Raw genomic sequence first — 20577 nt, forward strand, 5'->3', positions numbered from 1 at the left:
TCTACTTTTGATCATGCAAGTGCTGCAATAATGCCGGTCAAAATCAAAGCAATGCGACTACCTTGTCGAGCTGTCAGTCTGATTTCCCAATTATGGACAGTCGTTGCCTTGCGTTGCAGAGTCGCCTGGCTCTTTAATCCATCACAGATGCGGCACCTTCGCACTTGCCAACCCCAGATTCACGATACTCAGTAGACCTTCACCGAGAATAAGTCCACTTGCTAGCACGATCATCGGAGTCTCCTCTCTTTTCTTCCAAACAGTCCAATACCAAGCCATCACGCCACCGACAGTCCTTGCAAGCGTGAAGGAAGGTGTATTGTACATTCCGACGGCAACTGCAATACCTCCAGGGATGTAACTCGTCCACCATGCCTTCTTACTCTGGCCATATATTCGTAGCGCAGTAAGCAACGACCAGAGGACGGCAGCGGCAATCGCAAACTCGAAAGTCTTCGGCGGCAGGCCGCTTCCAGTGACGAGTCGTGCAGTGAAGATCCACACAAAGCCGGTCGGGATTTGGAATTGGCCTCCTGGGATGGTGTATACGTTCGTGTACAGCCTATAAATACAGGCTGATACGACAGCCCCAACGCCGGAACCGATCAGTTGTCCCCAGAACTGGGCTTTGGGGGATGCACCTAGCAAATGGCCACATTTAAGATCTTGCAACAAGTCTCCGGCTTGTAATGCTCCGGCCTCGCTGAGCCCGCCTGCGATGAGGTTGACGGTGACGGCGTTCTTTGAGGTTGCAGGCACGACAGCAGCGAATATGAGCTGTGTGAGCTTGCTGATACCTGACACAGGATTGAGATCGGTCTCGCCGAGAGCTCTGACGCCCATGATGCTCAGAATCATAGCCAAAAGCAGGGCGAACACTGTAAGACCAATCGATATGATGCCCGCAAACGAGTATTGCACTGCGAAGATGCAGAATCCGAGAGTCAAGATCAGTCCAATGAGAGTGGTCTTCACGCCGATCTGATGTTCAGGCGGGGCATCATACTCTTCCTCCTGCTCATATCCCACCGCTTTGCTACGACTGTCACTCGGGTCTTCTGACAGGTCCACTGGGCTGTAGCCGCGCACAATTGGCGAGGCAAGATCTCGCAGCTGGCGTTTGATTCCTTTACGGTTGATCCCTTCGACAATTGGCGGAACATAAGTCCTGGCATACCACATAGCAGGGCGCAAAATCAGCCAACCCAGAGATACAATGGCGTCTGCGAGCATAATTGCCAGACTGATCCAAACAATCCAGCCTTTGGAACCAGTATTCCAGTCATCGACGGGGCCAGATGCCCAGCCTTTGTATTTAGCGATCGGGGAGAGGACGGCCCACCCAAGTAGAGCGCCGAGCAGCATATGTATCGTTGTTGCTGGACCCATGATGATGCCTTGTCCCACGTAGGCTGGACTTGGGTTGAGGTTCCACACCCATTTCTCTGACAAATGTAGACCCAGAAAGGGGATTGAGTGAAGTTGCGGAACGAAATACGAGATGAGAGTCTACTTACTATCAGTACCAGTTGCGGACTGGTCTTGCCTATAGTGTTGGAGGGACATACGTATGCGCCAGACACGCCAAAAGAGGTGGTCAGCAAGCGAATCTGCTGTTGCCAATCCTTCTTCTGCTTATCAGTGCGGCTCTCTGACCTCGCGATGGGCTCCAAGTCATGTTCATGCCGGTCAGAATGCGCGCCTTCGCTAATCAGGCCTTGCGTCTCCTCGTCACCATCGGCGCCAGATTTTCCAGCCTTTCGCCGTCTCAACTTGGCATGTGCCTCGGCTTCACCCTCTGCGCCAGTCTTCTCACCCCCGTGGAGGACGCCGATCATGAGCGCAGTGGCAGTGCCGGAGGGAAACTTCAACTTCTCCCGAATGATGACTTCCTTGCGCAGAGGAACAGCAAAGACAACTCCGAAGAAGCATAACCCTAGGGACCATAAGATGAGCTTGGCGAGAGTCAGGTGGATACCTCCAGTAGGAGTTCCAGCCCCCTGCGCTCCAGCATGATACACAGCCTCAGGCGGTGTCTCACTGGGCTTCAACAGAAACTCCAATGCAGGCACGACTCCAACAAAGCCACAGCCCAGTGGCATTGTCCCGACAGAGCCTGCCACAGTTTGTACCAACACATTCTCCACTTCGCTGAAGTCTTTCCCAAGGCCCAGGCTCTCTATACGACCACCTATTGCTCGAGACATCGTGCGTAGTCCTTTGAAATATGCAAAGCCTATCAATGCGCTCGGCATGGCCATGCCTGAAATCCATCCTGTCTGGAGGCCAAAATACGTGTTGGAGAAGGCAATGAGGACACCTATCAGCATGCCCACTGTGAGTGCGCGGATCGTGAACTGTGGTTGTTCAGATTGCCGTGCGAGGAAGTCGGCGTCCGGCTCTTGGCCGATGGGCTCGGTCGTGATGCTATGCTGTGGCTCGAGCGCATCGTCTTCGTCGTTGCTCAGGAGCCGCTCACGGTCTCCTCTGTCGGGCGCCATCGTACACGGCGATGTCGGGAATGCTTAGGCAGGAGGATGTATGGGTGAATGGAGAGACGCTCACCTGGTCTTATTGCCAACGGTCAACGGAGCACGTGCCATCATCACGACATCGCGGCTCCGCAAAGCTTGATCCGGTCCTTGCCGCTATCCGAGACCCTATCATCAAGCGCAATCGAGGACGAAATTTCCTTACATAAACTCGGCCTGATCGTCTGCCGTTGTCAGCTTCGACATGCCCGACCTCCCTCATGGATGGCGGATGAGAAATGCCGAAGGCGAGAAGGTTGGTCCGCCTGTCGAAGAAGATGGCAACTACCAAGTCTCGGGGGACGACGAAAGTGGTAGCGAGCCAGATGTTGAGCTGGCGGGACTTGATCTGAAGCCCGACTCAGAGGGATGGGACGACGTTGAAGATGACACTGAGGATGTCAGCATCAAGTGTCTGTTTTGCGACGAGATATTCAGCGGAGCTACCGCCATGAACGAGCACTCTGCCAAGACGCACGAATTCGATCTGGCAAAAGTGCAGGCACAACATGGTGAGCTGATCGAATGATGCCTCCTCGCAGATCTAAGCTGATTCTTCCAGATCTGGACTTCTACTCCTCCATGAAGCTAGTCAACTATCTTCGCGCTCAAGTCCAACAGGGAGATGCTAAACCTGACGTGAGCGATGCGAAAGCCTGGGCCGATGACAAGTACCTGCAGCCAACGTTGGAAGACGATGCGCTGCTGTTCAGTCTCGACGATATCGATGAACGACCTGTGCCAGAAGAGGAACACACAGAAGCCGGAGCTACTTCCTCGATTGATGCTGTCATCAACCAATAAACCTCTGCCGTTCAGTACGCTGGACGCGACTGCAGTTCCCAGGAGACCAGCGCAATGCCACACGAGAACATGCTGCGGATTCGCTCCGAGTCCACTAAATCGCGGTTGAGGTAGAGGTCGGGCTTGCGTAATATAGCCATTGTTTGACTCGACATCGCGTCCCTGCAAATCTAGGAATATGGACATCGCTTCACACGGCCAGCAGGCGGACAGGACGCCCCGCATGGCCCAGTCGGATCGACTAGAAGCTGACATGTGCTTGCGGTCATGAATGCACTTGCGGACATTGTGCGTGCTTCAGGGTGTGGAGGCTTCGAAAGCTATCAGGTGTAGCTGCTCAGTCAGACTTATTCTGCACCCCGTCGAAGTAGGCAATCTTCCGGAAATTCAATAGTCTTCATTGACCAGAAGTCGGATTCCGGGCTCGTTGCGTCCAAGCAGAATTCGAGCGGCCGCTTGTGGCTCAACCGGGCGAAGCATCTGTGTACTGCCAATCGCCGGGGCAGACTCCTCTCAAGCGATGTCTGTGGCACTGCGCATTAATAGACGCCATTTCTGGGAGCAGCGGCAATGAGCGGTGATTGTGATTGGTCGGCACTGTTGAACTTCGATCCTTCGCTTGCACATGTGCGTATCATGTTGCGAAGGATTGCGCTAGAGTTCTGCTGTACTCGGCCTCAGGTTTGAGTGTATGCATGTTTCGGTGCCGTGCGCATGGACGCACAGAACACAGCCCATCACTGCCTTAAGATGGGCGGCTTCGCAAATTCGAAGGGCAGGGTGTTCAGTGCTCTTTCTTGACTTCTCTCTCTTTCAAACTACACAACAGGATGGCCCTCGCCAAATTGTTGACGATTGCATTCCTTATGCGACATGTCACAGGCGAGACAGATTGTTTCTTTCCAAACCATCAGCGAGCAGAGAACTTCACCACGTGCAATGCCGGGGCACCCCACGCTGCCTGCTGTCGTCCGGAAGATGTTTGTCTTTCGAATGGGTACTGTCTGCAGCAGGGCGCCGGCCTTCCCAATCGTCTCATTCGAGGCGGTTGTACGGATTACACATTCTCCAGTTCAGCGTGTCCAGCAAAATGCGCCGACAGTAGGTAACATGACGGGGGCGATGATCTTCGCGATACTAATGACATGTCGCAGCCGCACAAGACGTACCGGTGACCATATTTCTTGCGCGCGATAGCAGACCGAATGGCGACTTCTGTTGCGTAAGCAATTTCAATGTCACGTCCGGAAACTGTATAGTCCCAAGTGGTGGAAGCTCAAGGCCGTTTTCCCTCAGTCCAGGCACCGTCATCTACGACCGCAGCACGGGGGATCTACTACCAGAAAATTGGACTGCCACTGCGCAAGAGCCTGGGGTGGTGGTCGCTTCGGCTGCTGGTAACAACGTCAGCATGGGTGCAATCATTGGCGTTGCTGTACCACTGGGTGTTCTCCTCCTGGCAGCTTTGGCTGGCTGTTTCATACTTTGGAGACAGCTGAAAAAGGTGAAAGCGGCGCAAGGTAGCGCACATCATAGCGGTGAATGGTCGGAAGGGAAGGATTCAAGACCTGAAGAGTACGATTATGGGACTGCGCCAGGCTATGTTGCAGTGGCGAACGAGAAGTCGGATCGGTTGCAACATCATCCTGAGCTACCATCACCGGACCAGCGACATTCCCAACCACATTATACCCAACAATATATCGCTGAAGCACCGACAGAGGGCGAGGTCCAAATGGCGGACAGCCGGAGCGTGGGCAGGTGACATCGGGCCGGCAAGACATGACACTGCGAAAGCCAAATATTGCGGTTCGAGAGTAGATGAGAATGTAGCATTATTCGAATCAGAGCGAAATGGCCCAGGGGCTGAGAGCGCATGTGATCAGACGCACGCTCAGCCCGCGCTGTGATACCTTGACTAGGAGCACAGCTCGCCGTCCGATATCGACTTTTACCAGGTTCCTGCCTTGCTCCGCTTGTATATGAGGATAACAGGTGCACCCAGGGCTGCTTCAGAATAGATGAGAGCTAATTTCGATATGCCAAAAATGGTCGAGTGCAGCACCCTCGCGGCTGAACTTATTGTAGTTTGGCAAAGTCCACTGTCTGTTATTGCTTCGTACAAGCCATTAAGTTATTATGCACTCGAGACTTGGCCGTGTAGACTTTCGACGGTGCGTCTGATATCGAGCAGAACGAGATGAAGCCGCCAGAGTACAAATTGTCTGGCGAGTGAAGTGAGGATGTGTAGACTCCAGCGAACCAGAGAAAACACGATTGACAGCAATTCTTGGCGGCGCGGTCCGGGATCTGCCGCAGGAAGGAGCAACGAACGTCAAGCTTCAGCATTGCACGAGAAACAGCACCTCACCACTCCGCTCCACCACAATCACCATGTTCCTCCGCCGCGCCGCTCCTGCGCTCGCAAAGCGCGCTGTGTTCCGGCCAGCTGTCACCCGCTCATTCGCGCTCTCCGCCCGCCAACGTACGCTCGCCAATGGCATTCCCGAAAAAGGCCGACCACGCACGCGCAAACAGATCACTAACAAGCTGCAGGAAGCGAGCGTGATCCTCATATTGGCGAGCCAACTGGGCAGCTGAAGAAGTTTGAAGGTGAGAGACCGGAGCTGTAGGAAGGGAGTCAGTAGCAAGAGGACAATGGCTGAGTGCAGCGTGAATAGAAATTAAGGATGAGCACGACCTTCTCCCACCTGGAGCCAAGCCAGGTACTATCCCTACCGATCTCGAACAAGCGACCGGTCTCGAGCGATTGGAAATTCTCGGAAAGATGCAGGGTGTGGACATCTTCGACATGCGTCCTTTGGATGCCAGCAGGAAAGGTGAGACAGTGGAACTGAGTAGCCGGGCGAAGAGGAGCGCTGACACCTGGTACAGGCACGCTCGACGACCCCATCACCGTGAAGTCTTTTGGTGATGAGCAATACGTTGGCTGCACCGGATGCCCTGCTGACTCGCACGTTGTTATTTGGCTCGTAACATCTCGCGATCGCCCCATTGAGCGCTGCCCAGAGTGCGGTAGTGTGTACAAGCTGGAGTACGTTGGTCCTCAGGATGATGGTCATGGACACGGCCACGATCACGGACATGGACACGCGGATACCGATGGCTCACACAACTTCGAGGGAGAGCCAAAGACCATGGCTGATTTCGTCAAGCCAAGCTACAGATAGGCTCACAAAAGGCGTACGAGGGCGAGGACGTAGAGGTGTATGCGGCAGGCGTGCTGAACAGAGCAGAAGTTGTAACATATCATCATGTGGATAAATGCGACGAATGCTAGATGTAAAGAAGAAAGACCTCGGTGTATGAGGTACGCTCTGCTTCGATGCTAACATGGAGTCTCCAGAGATCACTCACGTTGTGCAACTGAGGACGAAAGTCGCTGTTTCATGGATGCTCAAGTAAATCCCTTCGAGCGGCACGCCAAGTTCGCCGTAGTTTCCTTTCCACCAAACCAGGTCATTGCGCCGGGCGTGTAAAAAGTCTCTATTTCCTCCACGGCCCCCCACCTTCTCTGTCCTCCGTGATCCATCTCCTTATATACTAACTCCTCGCCCCAAACGTTCTTCGTAGGCACCGGAGCGTCGAGCAAATCCCATCGTTTCCACAAATCGCCAACCCTTTCAGCTCTCACATCTGGACCCATCCACTTGGCAAGCACTTCTCGCGTTCGAGGGTTGATTGCTTTGATGACGGACTCCTTTGATTCACCTTGCTCAAGGCGAAAGTTGAAAGCTGTCCACATATGGATAACGTGATCGACAACAGCCTTCTCGATGTTAGGCTTATTGATCTGCGTATTGTGAGAGATAAGTCTCTCTGATATCAACCTGGCGGCTGTTGCATCGATGTTGGGAAATTGGTCCAGAATCTTGCGACGGATATCCCAATGGGCGGTGCGGAGTGGGTCAGGCAGATCAACCCACGCGAGACGAGCATCGTTGCCACTTCGACAGTTCCGGACTGCTTCAGTGTGGATGCTAGAAGGGACAGCATAGCCACTTAACCTCCGCTCTTGGTTGAAAACTTCGTAAACTATGCGGCCTCTGGCGAGAGACATATCGCGTGCGTATTGGAGGATGGCCACTGGTTCTTCCACACCAATGAATTTGACGCCGGCCGGCAATTGGACTCTGCTCGTTACTCGCACAACGTGCCCTTCTTGCACAGAAGCAATTTCCATACTGGATTCCGTAATTGTCTTGCTCGTACGATGTATTACATGGCACTTTGATAGACTGATGCGATGGAAACTCAAGTCAGGAAGAATCTTGAAAGCACCCGCCCTACTGTTGGCAGTTTCTTTGTGTCTGCTTCTTTTCCGTTGTTCACAGATGACTGCTTTTGGAAGTACTTTCATTGCACTGTTTCATTTTATTGCAGATTTACTCAGCTTTCGACTGGCATATTCGCGACCTGAACAGCTTACGCTACGAGTAGTGAGCATCTGGCTCCAACGCGAACAGATTATGGGGTGATAGAGCTCTGTAGGTGAATATAGATACACCGTAGGGCAATCAAGCTGACTGTGCGGCATTGAGACCTGAATCGAGGCCTGAGAAGAAGGCAGTAATGCTGCTGCAGTGCGGATACATGCTAAGTAGCAGTCATGCTGCACGGTGCCTGGTCTTTTCCTCCCCCAGCGGAGCCGAATGGTATGATAACATGCACATGGTTTCTTGCAAGACGTGACAATGACTGGAGTCGAGCGAGCGCGACGGAATCGTTCTCACGTTCTAAGTGCACGGTGCCACCTTCAAATTCAATATGACAGTCAAAAAGTGTGAAGCGAGGATGAAGTGTTGTGAAGTGTTGCAAGTGATGTGATGTCCGTTCTTGGCATCGAAGTCTGCCTCAGGTCACTCGGCTGTGCCTGTGTTCGCGTTCGCCCACTCCAAGCAAGACGTGCCTCCCGACATCTGACGACGAACTCTCCACTTCATCATCGCGATGACATACCGGTCTCGCTTCCCGTCCAGTTGCAGACGCCGCGATGCCTGATGTCGTGAGGAAGCAGACAATCAAACAGGCGAAGGCCTCATTCAAAGCTCGCGGCCGACCGACACTCACCGAGAAGGAATCGCGGCAACTTCAACGCGCGATCGAACTCGAGGAGCGCGCTGATCGTGCCCGAGAAGCTGAGAAGAGACGCTTGGAAGCAGCAAAGAAGCGATCTGAAAAAGAGAAACGCGAGCAGGCACAAAGCAAGCAGCAGGTACAGCTAGGGACACAGCGGCGATGCGACCGTTTTGGCTACAAGAGCAGCCAATTCCATCTCGGCGCCTTTTTCCGCAGACAGGCGACCGAGAAGCCCGGGAGAGAAGAAGCCAGTAGACAACACGGACAGGAAGCGTTTGACGACGATGATCTGGACGATGCGTCCCTGCTCGGTGCAATCAATGATGCAAATGCGTCCGATCCTGCAACGAAGCAGCTCAGGCCCGATGCTAGTCTCATGCCTCCACCTCCTCGTCCTGCTGCTGCTTTAATCAGAGCACCTCGGCTTCCAGAGCAGGAGGATTTCAGCGACTTGTTCGATGACCTTGACAGCAGCACGCAGATTGCCAGAGCATTGGACAGTCCCCAGTCGAAAGCAACGCACCATTCAGTGGAAGGAGCTACGAGTGCTTCGATGGTTACATCTCGGCCGAAGGCATTCTCACGAGCCGGCACATTTCGCAAAGATTCACAGATTCCCCTAGAAGACATGTGCGATGACTTTGGCGACCTTGCAAGTGCCACGCAGATTGCCCGTGAGCTTGATGACGGTGTCAACGAGGTACGGAGAGCATCAAATGCTAGTGGCAGCTCCTTTGGCTCCGGTAGTCTCGACTTGACCATGGAGGATATTGCGATGATCGACCCCCCTAGACCGCTCAAAAGCCCGAGTCTAGCAAGTACAGCTCCGTGGCCAAAACCTTCAAAGGACAACGTCGAGATTGTTGTTGCCAGCGACCACGATGCAGATGGAGCTGCCGTGAGCCCAGATCATCGATTGATCGCCCACTCAAGGACAGCCAGAGGGGCATCGGAAATGCCGCCACCCACGTTAGCTGCAAAAACGTCTCGCGCAAACAATCCACCGACAACTTCGCGTAGTCCTGTTCCGATGGAGCAGAAAGGAGCGGGCATTCGAGGCCCATTCCTCTCAGCATCATCTCTATATTGCTCGCCGGACCTTGGATTCACGTCTACTCAACTTGAGAGCTTCATTGATGATGACCTGCAATTGACACAAGTCAATTGAGTCTTTGGTCGAGGTCGGCAATTGGCGCATGAATTTATGACATTGAGATACCCATAACGAGAGATGAATAATGACATACATTGATTCCATGTCCCGATTGTTTCATGTTGTTGAGCAAGTGAGTCTGGTCGTCATCGTCATCGCGTCACGCGCTTCGACGCGTCAACATTGAAGGTTACGGTCACGATCCCCACATCCATGGTTGTTGTAGCAACCTCGCGTCTTCACATTTGATTCTAATTTTGCCTCCAGTTCCAACACTGCACTGCACACTGTAAGCATCGATATAGTCGAGTCGTACGAGTGTTACCTTGTACGCACGACACGGGCAACAGCACGCTGCAACGACGAATCTCATTCACTGCTCTCGGACTGGACATAACTACTCGACCTAAACATTTCCGGCAGCACAACTACTTTACAAACATGGCCAACAGGTTGGACACCGCGACTATGGCCTCTCCTCCTTCCATCGCGCAAGCTAAAGGTGGAAACAGAGGCGCTCCAGTCGCACCCAGCGGTAACCTGATCAAGAGGTACGTCGCTCGCCTGGTAGGATGGCGATGAAACATGCTGACACGAGTCGTCGCAAAGGCTGCAATCAGAGCTCATGGCATTGATGACCTCTCCGACGCCTGGCCTATCCGCTTTTCCATCCTCAGACATGACATTCTGGAACGCGACGATCGCAGGTCCCACGGGCACACCCTACGAGAACCTCACGCTCAAGCTGACCCTCTCCTACCCGGCGAACTATCCGTACTCACCCCCAGAGGTGCTCTTCAAGACTCCCATCTACCACCCGAACGTAGACTTCAGCGGACGCATCTGCTTGGATATTCTGAAACAAGGCGGGCAGGATTCAGAAGGAGCGTGGAGCGCAGTACTGAACACCAGTAGTGTGCTATTGAGCATTCAAAGTCTGCTAGGGGAGCCAAACAAGTGAGTCTAGCACGAAGAAGCAAGGGTGGTCCACAGACTGACTGACGTGCTCACAGCTCATCACCACTCAACGGCGAGGCGGCGTCACTCTGGGACACGGACATGGAAGAGTTCAAGAGGAAGGTGGTTGCTAGGCACCGAGACATCTCTGATGATGCAGCTTAGAAGCAGAAGAACGGCTTCTAGCTAGCATTCTGGCGCGTTATTGCATTGTCTCGTATTGTTCAGCGGAAATCGCCTTAGCAGGCCTGGCGTTGCATTGAGTTCGGTTGCATAAGGGCAGGAAGATAGCCCATGGTCGGAGCTCGAGGATACCCAGATGTGTAGGATAGGCGGCACAGGAAGGACACGATTTTTATGATCCTACGCAATCGTCACGTTTTCGTGGTCCCCTTTGCCAGTTCTCGACCAAGTCAAACAAGATTGTGAGAGCTTTGGCTGAGGTCGATGAATACACATCTTCCAGCATAGACAGGAATGTTCCCATCATGCCATGCCAATCGCTGTCATTCAAGACAAATCCAAGCTTAGATCGGGGTATACCCAAGAAGCTTCCACAGCAGTCGTGAATGAACAGACTGTCTCAACTTTCGGGCAATCGTGAATGAACAGCAGCGACATCTGGAAGGGCAGAGCGACGGCAAAATTTAGACTTCCGGTCGCGACACAAGTGCCAAGCCCGTTGTCGCGCCTGGCGTGAAGCGCGACCCAGAGCTTCAACCAGCTTCAACAATCAGCACAATAGAAACGCTATTCGCGACATCACCCCTTCTATTGTCATCCTCGCACAATAGCAGTCGCGAAGATGGCAGACGATAAGAATAAGCCTCCGAGCTTCGCCTTTGGCAAGACCTCCTCCACTCCTGGAAACCTGTTTGGCAGCACGAACACAAGCACATCAGGCGCAACACCATTCGGTAGCACAACGCAAACAACATCGTCGGGCGGCGGACTATTTGGAGGCGGCGCATCGAACACAGGCGGCACCTCTCTCTTTGGCAACGCGAATAGCGCCAGCGGCTCGAGCACACCAACACTCTTCGGCGCGCAAACGCAGCAGACATCAGCACAATCCACGGGCGGCACGCCAGCAACATCAGGAGGCGGCAGTATGGTACATCCGGGCAGTGTGCTGTTTGGCGCTGCCACGGCGAAGAAGACAGAACCTGGCAGCAATCCATTCGGTCAGCCCTCGAGCCAAAGCGGCAGCAGCACACCTACTGCCAACAAGCCGGGGGGTCTTTTCGGTGGTGGCACGACTGGCAGCTTCGGCGCGTCAACGACACCGGCTGGCGAACCCAAACAGACAACGAGCCTTTTTGGTGCTCAAAGCGCGGCCTCTACTGGCGGCGGTGGAAACCTTTTTGGCGCAAAACCTGCGAGCGGAGGACTGTTCGGCAATACACAGAGCAACACGTCAAACACTGCCCCAAGCACAGGCAATCTCTTTGGAGGTGGACAGCAGCAATCTGGCGCTAGTACTCCAGCGAGCACGGGTGGCAGCACACTCTTCGGCAAGCCTGCCACTGCAGCACCCTCAGCGCCGTCCAGCGGGCTGTTTGGCTCCGCTACCGCTCAACAAAGCTCATCTGGCGGGTTGAGCTTCCCTTCCGCCGGCGGCAGCATGCTTTCGGGCGCCAACAACAACACAGCGAAGCCTCTATTCGGCGCAGTAACCACAACTTCAGGGACGTCGGGTTCAGGTAGTAGCGCAACCACAGCTCCTGCTACAGGAAACCTCTTCGGTGCAGGATCTGCCAATACAACCACTGCTTCAGCCACGCCAGCGACGACTACCACCGCGCCAAGCAGTTTCTTTCCATCATCCACAGCTACCTCACAACAGACCGGATCCACGCCTGGAGGCGGTGGCCTTTTTGGAGCTAAGCCCGCCGCAGCAAGCAGCAATACATCTGGCGCTACCCCAAATCTCTTCGGCAACACTCAATCTACCAGCAACGCACCGGCTTCAACTACGCCTGCACTTTCACTGGGCGGCCTAGGTGGCAACAAGACGACCACTGCTGCTCCGTCCTCGGGAGCCCCTGCTCCATCTGGAGGTCTCTTCGGCAGCGGACCAGCTGCTGCTAAGCCTGCGTCGAGCGGCAATCTGTTCAGTGGGGCGAGCACTTCAACATCACAGCCCGCGACAACTTCCACTGCGGGAACTACAGGCGGTCTTCTTGGAGGTGGCGGCGCTACAACCACATCGGGCTCCTCTGGTGGTCTGTTTGGTGCTAGCACAGCAGCAACATCTTCAGCCCCGACATCGTCAGCTACTGCCGCTTCAAACACTGCTGCAGCTACAGCTGGCAGCGGCACAACAAGTGGCGCACCTGCTAGCGCTGCGGGCGCTGTTCCCAGCGGAGGCTCGCGCCTCGCACACAAGTCTCTCGATGAAGTTCTGACTATGTGGTCTACATCGCTCACTCAACATCAAAAGACATTCCAGAATCTCGCTCAGCGCGTGAGTGCCTGGGATCGTCAGCTCGTGGAGAACAGTACAAAGATCAGCACGTTATATGGTCGCTGCTTCCAGGCTGAGCGTGACTGCAGCGAGGTCGAGCGTCAATTGACCAACGTCGAGCATACTCAACACGAGATCGAACACTTCCTCGACAAGTACGAAGATGAAGTCGACAAGATGATGCAGAACTCTGGCATTGGTGAGGATGGGATTGGTGGCGTTGATGCTGAGCGTGAACGCACATACAAGACTGCTGAGAACTGCGCCGGTCGTCTGGGTGATCTTCAGAACAGCTTGACTGATATGGTTGACGAAATCAACGCCACTTCTGGCAAGCTCACGAACAACAAATCTCTGAGCGACGATGGTCCAAACGGGGACCCTCTGAGACAGATCGTGAGCATCCTCAACAGCCATCTCGTGCAACTTCAGAAGATTGGCACGGGCGCGCAAGATCTACAGAACAAGGTCTCTTCGGCACAACGCGAGGCTCGCACCCTCAACAACAGTCATGGTTTGAATGGAGGCAGGCAATGGGTTGAGGACTTCGGCGCAAGCTATTTGGGACGTCGGTAAAGAGTGCTTCAGGAACGAAGAGGTGGCGGATTCTTGAAAATTGCATACAACGGCGCAAAGGACTTCTTTGCAACAATGGGGACGACACAGCATCGTCTGGATACCATCAAGTCAGGTAGAATTGTACCATAGCAGGCTTGTCGCCACAAGGCAGATTGCAGAATACCAGGGGTCAGCAGGCACTTTGTTGTGCCAATGGCTCTGGCCTCCGTTTGCAGTGAAAGATTCCCTTGGCGACAGCTCTACGTCCTTTGTTTCTTGATGAGAGTTGCTAATGATTGCTTGATGACAGCATGGAGACGTAGTCAGCGGTAGTGTCCCTGGCCTTCGTGTCATGTCTTCCGTCTTGGTAGCATACAATTTTGCCCGGTGAAGAAATCCAACGCCATCTTGGCAGCGTCAGGCCAAGCCCTTTCCCTTGCACATGCTTGCATCACTTCCATCTTTATTACCCACTTCGACCAATTCACCCATTCTTCTTACGCATTTGTAACACTTTGCACTATTCGCCATGTGCTGCAAAAGCTTGTCTCGCAGAGAATGTCAGATAATGACGCGCTCTATGGAGTCCGAGAAGCCATGCGCGTATTCGATCCAATCACAAGATTAGTAGTAAGATCTTGATCGTAGTTCCTAGGCTTTGAGCGTCTTTTGAGAAATGCAGTTTGAAACTTGAAAGCTGTGCTGACCGAACGAGCAACACGGTTTGTATTCCTGAGAAGCTCTCTTTGACCACAGTCGAGCTTTCACTTTTCAAGATTGACCAAATCTGTTCGTTTCCGAAGACAGCATCTGGTGACCGCAGCCATGATATCCAAAGCAAGGGAGACCGTCAAGATGCTCGTTCTGGAAACAGACGAGCCTGATCCTCGGACTGTGGAAGAGAAAGGCGGTTTCGGCGAAATCGGCGACAGGTTCTTCACCAAAGCTGGAGACAATCATGACCCTCCACTTGGCATTGAAACGGACACACATTTCGTTGTCGAGGATCCAGTACGCAGATATGATCGCAACTCGCGTACAAACATGACTGACAATCATGGAGGAAAACGGCCATCACGGACACGTTCCACTAGCTTCCGAAATCCCATCAGACATCCACGCAATCTTAATCACAGGCTCCATGTACGATGCACACGGCAACGATCCCTGGATCCAGAAACTCCGCGACCTCATAACAGAACTATGGCAGAATCGACCAGAAATGAAGTTCGCTGGAATCTGTTTCGGCCATCAACTCCTCGCTCGAACGCTGGGAGCCAGCGTGGAAGCGACCCCAGGCCAAAAATGGGAACTGGCTCATACGACCATGGACCTCACCTACATTGGCAAAAAGCTCTTCAAAACCGATGACAAAGTATTGGAAGTCCATCAAATGCATCAAGATCAAGTCACTTCAGTTCCATCTCATGAGACCACGAAGTTGCTCAGAAAAGGACAGAATGTACATGTCTGGGCTTCGACAGAGCATACGAAGATTCAAGGGCTGTATATTCGAGATCGATTGTTTTCTAGTCAGGGGCATTTGGGTTTGGATGCGAAGATGGTGAAGCGACAAGTCGAGTTGAGGATCAAGTCTGGTGCGATCAAGGATAAGGATCGAAGGGAGGTGGAGTATGCGAATGAGACTGCGCATTTGGAGCACGATGGAGAGGTCGTTGCGGCGGCGATTTTGAGATTCTTTCATGGTGATGATCATGATATTGACTAGGATTGAAAAAGCTTTGGATTTTTGTGCAATGTTTGTCTCGCTCTGATGGCACCTTTTGTCTGCGAAAATCAGCGACTACTTGTTGATCTCGGGCTTTGTCTGGTCCAAATTGTTGCTGTACTGCTTGATCTAGGCACATGGGGCAAACGGAAGGTGCGCTAAGCAGCGTCGTAGATTTCCACCCCATCGACTCGCACTTCCAATCCTGACTCTGCCATCTTCAGCACGACCTTGCTCCCACTCTTAAGATTCAAGGGAATAGGTGCTCGCTGGGCAAATGTCTGCGCTCTCGTAGTTTCGAGCAACGCCCAGCCCTCGACTTCGACGTCGTCAACTGTGGCATAAATATGTCGGAAAGCATTCTTGGCGCCAGGATACGTGTACAGGATCTGGACAACCTTGTTGCCTTCGCTCCCATCCCAGGTGAAAGAGAAAGAGTTCTCTGTTGAGGTCATGTTGGCTGCCAGCCCGCCTGCGCAGTTGTCCTCGCATTGCACCAGTTGGTCTTTGGGAGTCGTGGAGTCGTCGGCTGTGATTGTCGTGAAAGGAAGATCGGCCCAGGTACCCTTTGCAACATCGAGTGTCCAGCCTCCAGTTGGGTGTAGTACTAAGCCAGAGCCGTCATATAAAACAGGATAGAAGGCGTAAGTGGAAGCTCCAAGATTATTCGCATTCCAGTGATCGCCGAGGTAGAGGTAGAAAGTCTGCTCTGATCCTTTGATCGTAATATCATAGGCATTCTGAGTCAAGTATGCATATGCTCCTTTGGGATGCAGGAGTGTGGCATCACTCCATGGTCCGGACATGCTATCCGCGACGTGGTAGCCGTTGTCAGTCGGAGTCCAGCCATCCTGAGGTGAGAAGATCAGGTAGAATTTGCCGTCAATCTTGAAAACGCCTGGCGCCTCCTGAAACACTCCCCTGAAAGTATAGATTGCTTCCTTGACATTGTAGTAGTCATCGTCAAGTGTGGCAATCTGGAAGTCGGCGTTATTGCTAGTGGCGAAGATGAGATATGCTGATCCATCATCGGGATCTTTCCAGATGGTCATGTCTCTGCTGTCGTTGCCGAAAGGCTTGAAGTTGCCCTTCCATTCGTATTGGCCATCGATAGTCTTGCTCGTTGCGACGCCAACTTGAGCATCACCGTAGTTCGAGGAGTCTCCGTGGAACCACATCACGTATTCTGCATTCTTGTCGTTGTAGAGGACCTTGGGACGCTCCACGACACGCGAATCGGATATGTTGGTGTTCGCGATCGGTGACAGCGCATGTCCCTCATTCGTCCACGTGCTAAGGTCGGAGGACTTGTAGCACGAAACTCCATTGAATCGTCCATTATTCGATGATTTGTCTTCTCCGAACCAGTACCAAGAACCGTCGCCGTTCTGAGCCTGGATTATGTTCCCGCCATGAGCTTGGATAGGCTTTCCATCTGTGTCCGTCTGGTTGAGAAGTGGAAAGAAGGTAGCCGCGGCCGCCACGCTGGCAAGACCGTGCAATGTTAGCAAAACTTGCACCTTCATGATGACAATCCTGCTTCAACCGCTCGATGTGCTGAGTACGTTGATCTGTGAGAATTGTGACCTATACTTGTATCATTGCCCTACCTTGGATGCAATGATGCTGAAACGCTCCACATCCCGTTCGAGGCGGGATACGAGGGAAATGCAAGGCAATGTGAGCACTATAGTTGTATACGACAAAGCAAGCAAGAGCAGTCTTGCCCGCAAATGATCGACATTTTTCCGGGCGGGCACACGAGATGGCGGCACCTAATTGTAGGAGAACAGGCATGGAGACCCGGAGCGCTGTAATCTTGATTTGGTCGGGTCACGTCGGTCCGAGCGGTTCAGACTAGAGGCAGATCTTCTTGTTCTAAAAGTGTACAGCATCCTGTATGTCATGGTAGCATACTGCCAATTGCTGCTCTGAGTGTTCACCGAGCACGCTGGGGCATTGTGAGACGTCATGCTAATACGGGACGCTCAGCAGATGTCTTGCTCTTGACTCATTTCATTCTGAGTAAGCTGTGCCGTCTTGAGGTCCGGGTACTTTGCACGCTTCCTGACCGGTTCCTAGAAGAAGGCGTTGCAATGCGGTCCTGGTCCTATAGCCGATCAACTTCCTTGTACAAGCAGGTTGCTGTGCAGCTGTGCATGCGTCAGTGGTGAGTTTGTGCACCCTCGTGGCAGAGGAGACCAGACGAATGCGTTTTTGGTGCACCACGAGGAAACGCCAGACGCAGGCGTCATCGTGGAGCATTGCCTTGCAGAATGAGAAGCATCTGGGACATTTCAACAGCAGCGTGAAGTTGTTGTGGTTGTGGTGGAGATTGATGAACGACGCTCGGACATTGAAGCACGCCAAGGCTCGCACGGTCTTTCCACTTTCCACCTGCATGCTTCCTTCTCCGATACAAAGGAACGACAGTACGCCCCTGGAGCTGTTCGCTCTGGCTAAAAGCTTTCATGCTCAATCCTCTCAGCTCACGGTGCTTTTCGCGAGACAAGCGTACCTCCGCACTTCAACCACTTGCCGAGCTCACAGTGTCGCCACTGCGCTGCGTACAACCCTGACCGAGAGCGGCCTTTGGATGCCTAACTGCCCGCTGGGATACTGGCCCACGCCTTGACCAACGCTACGAATGAGGCGAATGGTTATGGGGATGCTGGCGGGTCACTGAACAGACAAAACTTTGACCCGCGCCTCGGCTTACCTGTCTCATTGATGTGGCAGTGGCAAGCTAATGCCGCCTTCCCGGCTGCGAGCTTGTAGCTCATAGTGAGGAGATGGCAACAATGAGTCTCAGGTTCATTGCATAATGCCTAGCACATTGATAGCCGACGGTTCTGGGCTTGAGCTTCGAAGACACAGTGTCAACAGCTCACCCAAGCAGGCAAGTATATCGGACACATTACGCATGCCGTGTTTCTGACGAGACTACTTTCGCATTTGCGCCGTGTAGCCTTTTCTTTTCTCTTTTCGCAATACACCACACTTGTGGTTGAAGATTGAGTCTGTATTGATCTTTCCCAGATTCTGAACGTTACAGCAGCAGTAATCAGACGCCTTCATTTGCTCCACAACTGCAACCACAATGACTGAGCAACCAGCAAGACCCCCGGCAGAAGATGTCGATGCCATTCAGGGCGCCAATGCAACCGCACATACCGGCGTTGATCATATCAACCACCCTGTCAATGGGAATGCCACCCACATAGCGAATGGTACAGCAGCTAGCAACGGCACAACGACTTTTACACCACCTGGGCCAAATCCGGCATTGTTCACAAACGAGAAGCGCGAGATTTTCATGGGATCGTCGCCTCCTTTACAGCCAGGTCCAACAGATTGCGTGGTTCGCATGAGATGCAATGGTATCTGCGGCTCCGATGTTCACTTCTGGCACACAGGCCGGATAGGCCCGCTGATAGTAGAAAGTGACCATTGTCTGGGCCACGAAGGAGCAGGAGAGGTTGTCTGGTCGGGAGAGAAAGTGAAGTATTTGAAACCAGGAGATCGTGTTGCTGTCGAGCCCGGAGTACCTTGTGGAGAGTGCTATCAATGCTCGTCAGGAAACTACAATCTCTGTGCAGATGTAGCATTTTCGGGAGTACCGCCCTACTCAGGCTCAATTCGTAGATGGCATGTCCACCCAGCGGCCTTCTTGCACAAGATCCCCGACAGCCTGTCGTACTCGGATGGAGCGCTTCTCGAACCACTCAGTGTTGTCTTCCATGGTTTCGAGCGAAGTCCTGTCCGAATCGGGGAGGGAACTGTGATATGTGGCGCAGGACCTATTGGCATGTGCGCTCTTGCAGTAGCAAAAGCTTCAGGAGCCTGCCCAATTGTTGTCACCGATCTTGACGCAGGACGCCTCAAGATTGCACAATCGTTCGCTCCTGGTTGCGTTACCTTCCAGATCGATCCAAATAAGCCAGCTGAGGAGACAGCCAAGGCGGTTATCAAAGCGCTGGAGGACGCAGGAGGTGAGCAGCCAAGAGTGGTGTATGAGTGCACCGGCGTACAAGGGAGTGTGGTGACAGCTTGCTATATGCCTCGGGCAGCGGGTGAAGTTATGGTGATTGGTGTGGGAAAGCCGATCATGAACGATCTCCCGTTCATGCACATGTCACTCGCAGAGGTACGACATGGCTCGCTATGTTGGTCCATGCTTATTGCTAACGAGCTTCCTAGGTCGATCTCAAATTCATCAATCGATACCATCACTCGTGGCCGTCTGCAATCAGGCTGCTGCAACACAAAGTGATCGATCTCCAGCCTTTGGTGACACACAGATACAAACTCGAGGAAGCGGACAAGGCATTGGCAGCTTCAGCAGATCGCAATTCCGGCTCTGTCAAGATTCACATTGAAGACAATGATCCATAGGGAACATTGCTGTAGTAGCACAGAGACCGGATTCCGACCCCTCAATGTATTCATAGCTTTTTGCACATTCATTGCTACCTCCTCGAAGCGGCTGCAATACCGAGTTCTATTTCTCACATGCATGACCAGCATGCGATCAAGGTATGAAAATTCACGCAGCCATGACATCTGGGCCTTATCGAATCGTGCCGTAGCCATCCTTGGACAGATACTGAGTATGGTCACTGCGGTCGTAGGATGAACGCGAAACGGACCTAGGCCTCCGCCGTTCGTGGTTCAATTGTCGATTGACGTTCGATCGCTGTACTTCTGATCTCGCCGAGTTGCCGCGATGCTTTGTGCTGCGGGACCTGCTTCTGCTTGACGATCTCCTTCGAGAATCGCCTTTCTCCGCCCAGTAGAGTCTGTCCACGAGTGTCTGATTCGCCCCTCCATTGAGCACATGATCCGAATAGATCAGAGCCTTTGGTCCTCCTGGATAGCGACCCTTTCGCACCTGCTTCTGTAAGCGAGGTAATGCCTTGGACGGCCTTTTGCGACTTACTTTGCGCCTTCTATGGAAGTACACGCAGCTCACGTAGAATCCATGTACATGGCTCGGAATAATGGCGCAAAGCCAGAGGAGAACGTTGACTACGAAAGTCATATCGGCTCCGCACATTATCAGGATTGAGAGGGGTGGGAAGAAGACATTGAGAAACATAAGAGATAGTCGGTATCCCAAGTCTCCCATTTCCAAGTCGAGAGCGAGGCTATACAGCCGGTGCAGCGGCGGTCGTGAGGCGTGGAGAGAGAAGAAACATTTGCGCCTGACTTGACGAGTGTTACAGAGTCTCGCTTGCGGACTGGTCCAAGATGGCGTCTGACTGCATCTTCGCTAGAG

The 20577-nt window shown here is 53.1% G+C and overlaps 11 protein-coding genes across 11 annotated transcripts; 8 read left to right on the forward strand and 3 right to left on the reverse strand.

Moving 5' to 3' along the window:
• Positions 1–141: 141 nt before the first annotated feature.
• RHO25_008187 (uncharacterized protein) lies at positions 142–2501 on the reverse strand (the record flags this gene model as incomplete). Its single annotated transcript, XM_023600331.2, has 2 exons — positions 142–1509; positions 1569–2501. The coding sequence occupies 2 exons, from the start codon at positions 2499–2501 to the stop codon at positions 142–144; spliced, it is 2301 nt and encodes a 766-aa protein (XP_023448591.1).
• Positions 2502–2736: 235 nt separating this feature from the next.
• On the forward strand, positions 2737–3335 carry RHO25_008188 (uncharacterized protein; the record flags this gene model as incomplete). Its single annotated transcript, XM_023600332.2, has 2 exons — positions 2737–3043; positions 3094–3335. 2 exons carry the CDS (start codon positions 2737–2739, stop codon positions 3333–3335), a joined length of 549 nt encoding a protein of 182 aa, XP_023448589.1.
• An 830-nt stretch (positions 3336–4165) lies between these two features.
• Positions 4166–5100, forward strand: RHO25_008189 (uncharacterized protein; the record flags this gene model as incomplete). The annotated part of the gene is made up of 2 exons (XM_023600333.2): positions 4166–4436; positions 4490–5100. The coding sequence occupies 2 exons, from the start codon at positions 4166–4168 to the stop codon at positions 5098–5100; spliced, it is 882 nt and encodes a 293-aa protein (XP_023448588.1).
• Positions 5101–5729: 629 nt separating this feature from the next.
• RHO25_008190 (uncharacterized protein) lies at positions 5730–6526 on the forward strand (the record flags this gene model as incomplete). The annotated part of the gene is made up of 4 exons (XM_023600334.2): positions 5730–5820; positions 5892–5948; positions 6017–6175; positions 6231–6526. The coding sequence occupies 4 exons, from the start codon at positions 5730–5732 to the stop codon at positions 6524–6526; spliced, it is 603 nt and encodes a 200-aa protein (XP_023449825.1).
• A 227-nt stretch (positions 6527–6753) lies between these two features.
• On the reverse strand, positions 6754–7539 carry RHO25_008191 (uncharacterized protein; the record flags this gene model as incomplete). Its single annotated transcript, XM_065603040.1, has 1 exon — positions 6754–7539. One exon carries the CDS (start codon positions 7537–7539, stop codon positions 6754–6756), a length of 786 nt encoding a protein of 261 aa, XP_065459112.1.
• An 810-nt stretch (positions 7540–8349) lies between these two features.
• RHO25_008192 (uncharacterized protein) lies at positions 8350–9603 on the forward strand (the record flags this gene model as incomplete). The annotated part of the gene is made up of 1 exon (XM_023600335.1): positions 8350–9603. One exon carries the CDS (start codon positions 8350–8352, stop codon positions 9601–9603), a length of 1254 nt encoding a protein of 417 aa, XP_023449159.1.
• Positions 9604–10029: 426 nt separating this feature from the next.
• On the forward strand, positions 10030–10710 carry RHO25_008193 (uncharacterized protein; the record flags this gene model as incomplete). Its single annotated transcript, XM_023600336.2, has 3 exons — positions 10030–10139; positions 10198–10545; positions 10602–10710. The coding sequence occupies 3 exons, from the start codon at positions 10030–10032 to the stop codon at positions 10708–10710; spliced, it is 567 nt and encodes a 188-aa protein (XP_023449161.1).
• Positions 10711–11350: 640 nt separating this feature from the next.
• Positions 11351–13588, forward strand: RHO25_008194 (uncharacterized protein; the record flags this gene model as incomplete). The annotated part of the gene is made up of 1 exon (XM_023600337.2): positions 11351–13588. One exon carries the CDS (start codon positions 11351–11353, stop codon positions 13586–13588), a length of 2238 nt encoding a protein of 745 aa, XP_023449837.1.
• An 807-nt stretch (positions 13589–14395) lies between these two features.
• Positions 14396–15299, forward strand: RHO25_008195 (uncharacterized protein; the record flags this gene model as incomplete). The annotated part of the gene is made up of 2 exons (XM_023600338.1): positions 14396–14581; positions 14634–15299. 2 exons carry the CDS (start codon positions 14396–14398, stop codon positions 15297–15299), a joined length of 852 nt encoding a protein of 283 aa, XP_023449157.1.
• A 158-nt stretch (positions 15300–15457) lies between these two features.
• RHO25_008196 (uncharacterized protein) lies at positions 15458–16825 on the reverse strand (the record flags this gene model as incomplete). The annotated part of the gene is made up of 1 exon (XM_023600339.1): positions 15458–16825. One exon carries the CDS (start codon positions 16823–16825, stop codon positions 15458–15460), a length of 1368 nt encoding a protein of 455 aa, XP_023449107.1.
• Positions 16826–18399: 1574 nt separating this feature from the next.
• On the forward strand, positions 18400–19694 carry RHO25_008197 (uncharacterized protein; the record flags this gene model as incomplete). The annotated part of the gene is made up of 2 exons (XM_023600340.1): positions 18400–19446; positions 19500–19694. 2 exons carry the CDS (start codon positions 18400–18402, stop codon positions 19692–19694), a joined length of 1242 nt encoding a protein of 413 aa, XP_023449165.1.
• Positions 19695–20577: the final 883 nt, after the last annotated feature.

This window comes from Cercospora beticola, chromosome 5, assembly GCF_033473495.1.
Source record: "Cercospora beticola chromosome 5, complete sequence".
NCBI lineage: Eukaryota > Fungi > Ascomycota > Dothideomycetes > Mycosphaerellales > Mycosphaerellaceae > Cercospora > Cercospora beticola.